This window comes from Primulina huaijiensis, chromosome 15 (genome assembly GCF_012295235.1).
Source record: "Primulina huaijiensis isolate GDHJ02 chromosome 15, ASM1229523v2, whole genome shotgun sequence".
In the NCBI taxonomy this organism is placed as follows: domain Eukaryota; kingdom Viridiplantae; phylum Streptophyta; class Magnoliopsida; order Lamiales; family Gesneriaceae; genus Primulina; species Primulina huaijiensis.
Window position 1 is genome coordinate 18903050 of NC_133320.1, and position 10223 is coordinate 18913272.

At 34.4% G+C, this 10223-nt stretch overlaps 1 protein-coding gene across 1 annotated transcript; it reads right to left on the bottom strand.

Annotated features, from left to right (window-relative positions):
• Positions 1–2503: 2503 nt before the first annotated feature.
• On the bottom strand, positions 2504–4156 carry LOC140959259 (protein ASPARTIC PROTEASE IN GUARD CELL 1-like). The gene has a single exon (XM_073417136.1). The coding sequence runs from the start codon at positions 4094–4096 to the stop codon at positions 2639–2641; it is 1458 nt and encodes a 485-aa protein (XP_073273237.1). The 5' UTR covers positions 4097–4156; the 3' UTR covers positions 2504–2638.
• Positions 4157–10223: the final 6067 nt, after the last annotated feature.

Below are 10223 nucleotides of genomic sequence, written 5' to 3' on the forward strand. Positions count from 1 at the left end.
GAAGCGATACTCTACTTTAGAGGAGGAATTAGCTTATACTATCATTTCTTTGCTTGAGCGCTCTCGGATACAATATTTTTATTGTCCCAACCCCGATAAGCATATTTAAAAGAAACTTGTAATTTACTTGCAAATGTTGATACTTTTTTAAGCCATGACTACTCTTTCCTAGTAAATATCTAAATCTTTTTTCTTCACAAAAAACCAATATATATACACTAAAAGAGTTGGTTTTTATACGAGAAATGTGCATGATATAGGATATTATATTATGATTATTATTATAAAAAAGGTTATCTATAGTTATAACTTTCAATTTTGGTATATTATGATATCAAAATCGAATATCATCCGAGTTTTGAAAATTTTAATTATTTGTGTCACATCACTCTACGCGAGAAGATGACAAATATTTGGGACGGCATGTCACGACTGATTTGGAAGGAATAGCCGATGGCCCCGTCAACGTTTGGTCTAAACGAATTTGGGAAGAAATAAGAAAATCGATGGATGAATCAGTAGGCATCAACAAATATTATATAAAATTCTTTCCAAAAAAATATTGAGTAGGTCTCTTGTAAGACGGTCTCACGAATCTTTATCTGTGAGACGGGTCAACCCTACCGATATTCATAATAAAAAGTAATACTCTTAACATAAAAAGTAATATTTTTTCATGTATGACCCAAATAAGATATCCGTTTCGTAAAATACGATCCGTGAGACCGTCTCACACGAATTTTTATCAAAAATATTATCACAAACGATAGCACACATACACAACATATTTTGATGATTTTTTGTCTGACAAATTTTAGTCTCGATATGATATTTTAGTTTTTCTCACCAACAATTTTAGTCATCTTTTCATGTAAAAAGGTGCTACAATAACGTCAAACCAATGTTCTATATAAAAAAAACAGTAAATAATTTCTAAACAAACAACTAAAATTTTCAAAACTAGAAAGATATATATGACTAAAATTAATATATTTGATCAAAATCTAAAAATTGAAAACATTGATAACCTTTTTTATAATAATTATTATAATATAATATAATAAGGTGAAATAGAAATCTAAGTCTCTTTAATGGAAGGAGACAAATCCACTTTCAAACTTATATCACATGGACCTCGCAACAGTCTTGGGGCCATTATTATTACATTAAATGTATACCTAACCACACGTAAAACAGTAATAGAAAGGAAAATACATTGAATATCTCTACCAACAGCAAACAAACGTCGGCTCTCCCCCCCCCCCCCCCCCCCCCCCTCCCCCCCCCCCCCCCCCCCCCCACACACCCCCCCCCCCCCCCCCCCCCCCACCCCCCCCCCCCCCCCCCCCCCCCCCCAACTCTCCCCCTAGCTTCCCTTTTAAAAGATCAGATTATTAATTAATTATCGACTTATTTTCCTTCCTTTTCTCCAATTTTTCACTTCCGAATTAAATGATAGTTAAATGATAGAATTAATGCTGAAATCAACGTTACAACATAGTTAATAATTTCATTTCGGTTGTCTCGAGATAAACATCATTTCAAATATATACATCAAATCTTTCTTCAAATCAAATATCCAATTCGAACACAACTTAATAGATGAATAATAATATTGTGATTTATGGTATTTATTGTATATCTAAATCAAACTGTTTACGAACTATTTGGTGTTTGACTCGATAAAAAGATCATTCGTTAAGTTTATCGAGTTGAGATCGACAATTTTATCGAGTCGAATTCAAGCTTAAAGATTGTTCGGCTCCTAAACTTGCGACCCTGTTCACTAGATCGAGCCTGAACTCGATTAGTTTTTTTTATCTAATTTGTTGGTCATGAATTTTTGTCCCACATTGTTATTTTATTGAAATGAAAGTGATTGAATCTTATAAAATAATAATTATACCCTTTAAATTTCGTATATTAGTTTGTTTTTTTAATTAAAAATACTCGATGAAATCTGAAATGATTTTTGTTTAACGAAATCGAAAAGAAGCTGAACTCGAACTATACTCATTGAAGTACTTCCAAGTTTTTAAACAATAAAATATTTGAAAATTAAATATAAAAATTAAGAAACACTTAAAATAAACTCTAACAAATAGAATGTATAATATTAAAATTCATGAGTACAGTATAGGGTGAAATTCAATCATCTTAATATAAAATAATATGAACCTGACCTTATTTCAGTATATAGAACTTATTTAAGTATGTACTAAAAGCAAAATTTTACGTGAGATTGTCTCACGAATTTATTTTGTGAAATCTTTTATTTGAATCATCCATGAAAAAATATTAATTTTTATACTAAAAATATTAGTTTATTTTATGAAATCTTTTATTTGAGTCATCCATGAAAAATATTAATTTTTATGCTAAAAATATTATTTTTTATTATGAATATCGATAAAATTTACAGTCTCACACAAAAGACAGTCTCATGTTTTAAATATATGAATTAATTCAACTTTTTTAAGGGGAAAGAAAGCAAGCATTCGGGTAGTGAAGTTTAATATTTTTTAACAACTTTGTTTCCTCGTCTTGCTTGAAAGTAAATTACATGCAATAATTAATAATAATAATAATATTAAAACACTAATTATCAGCCAAATTTGCTTATGTCCGCTGCCACTGACTAGCATTTATTGGGGCTGAACCCAACAATTTTGTTGGCGAGGTCGTAACTGACACGTGTCCCCTGCTGCTGCACGTTACCGATGATAGACAGTGAACCCGACGACGGCGCGAATGCGAAGCAGAATTTCCCGGCGTCATCCACCGGAATTAGATAGTTGCTCGGCGACAGACGCAGAGCTCTGCCTCCCGCGAATTGAAGCGACACCGTCGGGACGCTGACGGACGTCTTGGAGGACAGATCGTAGCACGTGTCGAATAAGGCGAAGCCGGTGGTGGGGGATGGCAAATTCTGGCTACTCATGGCTACGAAAGCGTCCCGCATGGCGTTGTACGCCTCCGTCTTAAGCCGCGTCACGGCCGTGCCGGAGTCGACGATCACTCCGCCTTTACCGTCGCTTCCGATTTCGAATGTGGACGCTGGTATGTTCACCGGCTGGCCGCCGACGTTTATCCCGGTGAGGCCCACGTAGTGGTAAGTGCTGATTAAAGAGTTCTTCAGCAGAGGTGCCAAGATCGAGTCGCTGGGTTGGGCGGCGTTGAATTCTAGGGTGGAGGATGCGCTCGAATCGCGGTGTACTAGGCAGTAGGAGAACGATGTAGCTCTGATTTGAGAAGCTAGAGACAAAGAACCGCCGCCCAGCCCCAGCAACCCGTCGGCGGCGACGAACAGCCCTTCGTTATCGTGGCCGCACCCCAGAGCCACGTCAGAAACCGAGCCACCGCCAAAGGACATCGTCTCGGTGACGAAATCCCCAACTGTGTAGGATCCATCCCCGTAGGAGACCTGGTAAAGACATGTGTCCGTACGGCAGGCGGAGACCTGGAGGGCGGCGCACTGCTGCGAATCACAGGTGAGTTTCCGGTAAGTCGAAGAAGAAGAAGGATTGTAGATAGGGCCCGTCTGCTGGTAACAGTCGGTGCAAGGCTGGCATTGCAGCCAGCTGATGTCACTCCCCGTGTCGATAACCATATAGATTTCCTTCGCGGGCGAGCCGAGCCCCACCCGAGCAAAGTACTCCCCACTCCCTTGGCTAATCCCCGAAGTCACCGGAACTTCCAGCTCGTCCGGCTCGAGATCTGAAGTCGAAAAACCCGAAACAAAGAGCGAGTGCCTGGAGAACAGCGACTGGACTCGAGCTTCATCCCTGGCGAGTCGGGAGAGAGTGAGCGAAGTGTAATTCTTTAAGGTACGGTGAAATAGCCGTAGCAGTGAGGATCTCGACCGGAGAGTGAGGGTGAAGGTAGAATTACCGGTACTAACTCCAAGGGATTGAAGATTTACAGCGTCTGCAGCAGGCTTCTCCGAGGAGAAGACTCGGCGAGCTTGCAGTAACGAAGCAGAGACATCAAGAACCTGAAAGTTCCCATCATGTTTCTTGTAATGAATCGAAGCCTGAGAGAGGGAAATCACTAACAAGAGAAATAAGAAGAAAACAGTGCCTTTGACTGTGGCCATATTTCTTCCCCTCTTCTCTGGGAAACACAGACAGAGAGGAAAAGCTTGGTGATGGAATATGCATGGCCCTGGATTTTATATAATTTCTATTATAATAATAATAATGGTACAATGAATGCAAGTGGTTAAAAATGATTTTTGGTTTGGTAAAACTAAAAGTAGTTTGTCCAAAGTAAGAGACACTTGAATGTATATACATGCACATGGTATCAATTTCACATCAACAACGATACTCACACAAATATCTAAAAAAATCAAACATATACATATGTTAAAAATGATTTTTGTTTTGATAAAACTAAAAGTAGTTTGTCCAAAGTAAGATAGACTTGAATGTATATATACATCCATCGCGTGAATATCAATTTCACGTCAACGATACTTCAAATACATATATATAGATCGAAATAAGCATTTCGTTAGTTGATGACGGAACGAAAAGACCTAAAATGTAGTGTGTGTAAATGTGAATGGATGGATCCTAGTAAAATAGTTGCATAAGATATTTTCCGGATAAGGGAAGCTTGATGGATATATGTCGGCCTATTTCGGAATGCAAACGGTATATATCCTAATACGATTGGCAACCATTGTAGTTCGTATATATGGAACCCTTATTAACTTGCTAGTATTCTTCTTACATTTTTGGTCTCGTAGTTTTGGATCGTTATCTTTGTTTTCGGTTTATTGTGTCGATGAGAATTAGAGATAATAATTATAATATGATCATTTCTATTTTTTCTGTATAAATCGTTTTAGGTTGTATTTGGATGAATGGATTTGAAACATATAGATTTCGATTATATTTTTATTGTTAATAATAAAACAATAAATGAATACTTAAATCTATATCTTACTTGTTTACACAATAGTAACACAAAGTAGAATGAATTTCGAATGCATATGTTGAGTGAACTTGAAATACATCATATAATTATTATGAAATATTAGATAAATATCGAAAACGTTGATTTGATGTTTACGATATTCTTTATCTAAACTACAAAAATATATATGAAATATATTAATTTGAAATTTATCGATCTAAAATACAATTTTATAGAATTCTATGTTTAATGTTTGTCTAAAAAAGGACTGAAAATAAAAGACTTGGGTGGGTGGGGAGGTATGTAATTAAATTTAAGGCAAACGTAGTGTGGGAGAGAGTTAGCTATTGTATTCCGTGCACGGTTGTGTATTTATTGGCCATATATCATTTTCCTCTCTTCAAGCCAATGTTAAAAAAAAAAAACTTTATTATTATTTTTTCGCCGAAATAATTGTGATTTTTTTATTTTTTTTATTGATTGATATAGAAATCTTTTTATTTATCTACTTTATTTAGTTCATATAGTTAATTATTCTTAAATATTTTAATACAATATTTTTTAATTTTATTTAGAAACTTACACCATCAAACTTATTTTCTTACTGTAATATAATTAAGAAAATGACAGTTTTTTGTGTTTATTTATTACATATATCTATGATATACTATTAAAGTCGATGGGCTTATAATAACTAATTTTGACAATTTGACGTATGATATTTTTTTATAAAACAAATATATTTGTTTTTGTCAAATTACAAAATATTCTAGTTTTATTTAATAAAAAAATATTAAACTATTTTAATAAATGTGCATCTTATCTATATCTAGCATATCCTAAAAAATTATTTACTTATATTTATCTATAATATTTGTTAAGATAAAATTTTGAACTTAAGTTGTAAGGTCTAAGAAATTCGAACTACGTAATCCGACTGCATGTAATTTAAAGTTTTACTTAGAATATGTATTTAATTATTTTTATGTACTTAATGCATGATTATTACATGACTAGGGTATTTCAAGATTATTTTTAAGTTTCATGCATTAGGGTTATAAATTGCATTCGCGCTCGAACAAGTAACGGAGACATGGGTTACTTTGGAAAAAATATTTTTATTGAATAATTAATTTTAATTATTTAATATGAGATGTTTTTAAGTATGATTTTTGAAAATGGGCATTGGTTGAATATTTTTACTCGTCAGATTATGTTTTTATCGGTACGCAAATTTTAACGATTCAGATGACTTTTTAAGGGTTCGTGCAATATTTTCTGAAACGTATCAAAATGAAATATTTTTTGAGCGTGTTATTGGGCTTGTTGGGTTTGTTTTAATGCTTAATGGTCTCAAAATCTTTTTAATCCTTTTAAAATTTAATTTAGGGCCCATTAGTGCTTTGTATTTTATTTAAACACTACCCTAAGCTAACAGTAAATCGTATAACCCTTGATAAGTTGTGAAGAGTTTAACCATAAATAATCTCTTAACCAGCCCATCAAATAAGTGGAAGATTCATTAAATTGTGAAACATTACCCTGCCACAATGTAATGTGCTTCCAATCCCAATAAAAAGTAACCCATCCAATATTATTTAACATCCAAAAAACGGCCAAATAAAATGCGTCCCATGCCGAAATATCACAAGTGCCCCCTCGTCCCGGGCCATCGCACGGAAAACTATAACCAAAATATTTTTTATCTGACATTAACTATTAGTTGCCCATCCCCTCCATTAGCAGCTGTTTCAAAGCTTTCTTCAGCAGCCACCTCGATTTCCTCCATAATTTTCAAAGCAAGCTTCTTCCCCGCTCCTCCGATGCTAGTCCGACGCGCGTATCTTCGAATTTTCAAGCGTAAAAATGTTAAGGAACGCATGTATCCCCTTTTTCTCTTCCTTCACGCTAATATTATGCTGAAATATATGTAAATATATGAGAATTTATTGATCTATCATGAGATTTCGTTTTTATGCAAAGATTTGACATGAAAGTGCATCCTTTTGTTTCATTCTCATGTCTTCTTGATTATGGTGCAAGGGCCTGCAAGAATTAGGACCTTAAGGGGCTTTACATGTCGAGGATCAAGTTGTGATAGGTGCTGGAGTCTCGGGTTGTCGAGCTTGAGAGGGAATCGTCCGGATCGTGAGCTTTGTTCAAGGTGTCGGGTAGATCAGTTGATAGGAGGGAAATCCGATGGTGCGAGGGTGGCTCCAGGCCTTGGACCATACTCTGGTGGGTCTGAGTCATGGCCTGGAAGGGCTCGAACACCGTTGGTCTTGACCTTAGGGCCACACGAGGGATACGAGTGAAGGGAGTGTCACAGCTGTACGTTTTGGTGGCTAGCGAGTGGTTGCGACTTGCAGCATGCATGGGGCTGTGAGTTGGGGTTAGGTCGGTCCAGGAGGGTCCTAAGGTGGGCTAGGAAGGGCTGGTCCTCGAGGGTTAGGTCTAGGATTAATAAAACATGAGTTTGGCGTGACTAGGGTTTTGAGGATTAGAAAGGGCCGAAAATCCAGCAGCTTTCAGGGGCTTAGTGGACTGGTGTAAATGGTTTAAGGGCTGTTAGGATGTGATTAACTTGTGTTAAAAATTTGGGAAAAGTTTGGTTAAGTTTCGGGTCGATTTGGGTTAAAACCGGGACCTCGGTCCAAGCTTTAAAACGAACCGTATAAGTTTGGGAACGGGCTCGAGTTTACGTCTAAGAAATACTTATAAATATGTTTTAGAGTGTTTTAAGGAGTTTGATAAGCTTTGGGTCGAAATTTTGTTGTCCAAGTGTAAAATGGTCATTTAGGGCTTGCATGGGCAAAATGGTCATTTTGCACCCGAGTCGAGGTTTTAGTCCTGGAAGCGCCCTAAGCACGATTTAACATGTTTTAAATGTTTATATTATCATGTACATGACTTTTTTTTAATGAAATTATAAAAAAAAATACGTTGCATGCTTGGTTTGAAGGAAAAACTACGTATATGCATGATTTTGATAAATTATGAAAATGACTACATTTTTGAAGGATGAGTATGGATACGATGAGCTGTAAGGCTATGACTCAGTGGATGGGTAATACTGTCGCTGATCTCCCCGCCGCCGAGTACCATGGTTATGTGTAGATGAATCTATCTAATAGAGCTGATACGAAAGTCAAACTAACGAACTGAATTCGATTAAGGAAAATGAAAAAGTATATGATGATATGATGAGATGTTTTTGACACGCTATGTCATGATATGAAAAGTTTAAGTTCATGTTTGTTTTCAAGTTCATGAAACGTATTTTTATTACAATACTTTTCACTGTTACTTGCTACGTATATGTATTTGTTATAACGTTACAGGTGTGTTGAGTCTATATACTCACTAGGCGTGAATGACGCAAGTGAGCATATTGATGAGGAGGCTGGAGTCGCCAAAGTTTGAATAGGCGGGGTTGGATGTGAGAACGTGAACCCGAGTACCACATATTTTCCACACATCACGGTTTGATATAGGAGTAGACATGATTATTTTATACTCTTTTGTTTTGATATGTTGATAGTTGTGAGGATTTTTACCTGCTTCCTGTTATTTTATTTTTAACGTAAGTCTAGTGTTGTCGACTCGGTGAATATTTTTAAAATACAGTATTTTTATCTGCCATTGGATTACATCTATTTTTGAAAGGCGATATTTTTAGCAGTGTGTTATGTATGCATAATTTATGAAATTTTCGAGATTGAGCTTGTAAAAAAAAATTTGTAGCATTTTTAAGTAGCAGATGTTTCATAAGTTTTGATGATTATAAAATGAACTAATCTTATAAGATTAAATTGATGTAAACAAACTTTTTATTTTATTGTTACTTAATTGATTGAAAAATTAGTTGCATGTTTCCCAAATTTTAGTTAATATGAATATATTAGTAAAAAAAAAACCCTACTAAATGTAGAAATTAGCCTCTATATTTGAGACAATTGATAAAAGAAATAAAACATATATAATTGAGATTGAGCGAGTAAGTAGTTTCAATACACAAGTAATCTAATAAAAACACATTAAAAATAGTGAAAACGAAAACAAAAATCTATTTACATATCCATTTGAACAATATTTTGTCTTAATCTTGACACAATAATAATATTTAATGAATAAAAAAATCTAAAATTTAATATTTATTTATTTTATTATTATGATAATTTGCGAATATAGTGAATATTTATTATTTGAACTATAAAATTAGTGATGAAAATTGTTGGAATTATAATTTCGGAGTTTGACAAATAAAGTTTTTGAAGATTGCAGAACTGATCGACTCAATTGAATTAATTTGATCTTAAACTGAAGTTGCCCAAACTGATAATTAATGCGCTAAATAATCGAAGGTTAACTGAATCTGTATAGATAAATGAACTATCAGTTGAGTTGATCAGTTCTGCAATCTTCAAAAGCTTTATTTGCCAAACTCCGAAATTCTAATTCCAATAATTTTCCTCCCTTTTTATGTTTGACAAAACATAGAATTCAGGAGCTGATAAACTCTATCGTAGATAAAATAATCTGAATTATTGTCGATAACATAATCTTCTACTGTACATATTCGTACAAGTAAAGAATAAAAGAACTGTCATCTAACTGATCTTGCAAAAAATAATCTCTCTCTGTATGGATTCATACAAATCAAAGAATTCAAGATGAAAGACTGTCTTCCAACTGATATTGCTGCTGTCACTTCTTTGCTCTTTTATCAGCAGATACTTAATCAGTATCAGTTGGTTGACTGTCTTTCGCACTAACACTAGTTAACTGATTGACATCGACAACAAGATTCTTGAATTCAGTTTATCACTAAATTGATTAACCTTTTTCGAAAAAGAGTCAAATATATTTAAGTGTTTACTTAACACTATCTTTCTAAACACTTCGACCCTTATAACCGATCCTAACAAAAATTTATTTAAAATTTTCGTTCTCGCTAAAATCGAGCAACAAGATATTGTGAGATAAAAACTAGGAGAAAAAGTTTTTTTTTTTTTTTTGTTTTAACTAATCAGATATGTTCATATTTACATTTAAGGATTGAGTGATAGTAGTTGAGTATTTTTCATGATTGGTAACTGAATAAGATTTGTAACCGAATGACATATATATAGCAATAATTATGAGATTACCTAGATACACATGGATTATATGATTGTTGTTAGACGATGATGTATCTTGCTTAATATGTTATTGATGCTCCTTGGTTCATTTTTGTTAACTGATGGATTATGCATCCCATTGATTTGGAATTATATATGTTGACTAGTGGAAAATATATA

Coding starts and splice junctions, on each gene's coding strand:
- LOC140959259 (XM_073417136.1), bottom strand. CDS start 4,096: ATGGCCACAGTCAAAGGCACTGTTTTCTTCTTATTTCTCTTGTTAGTG.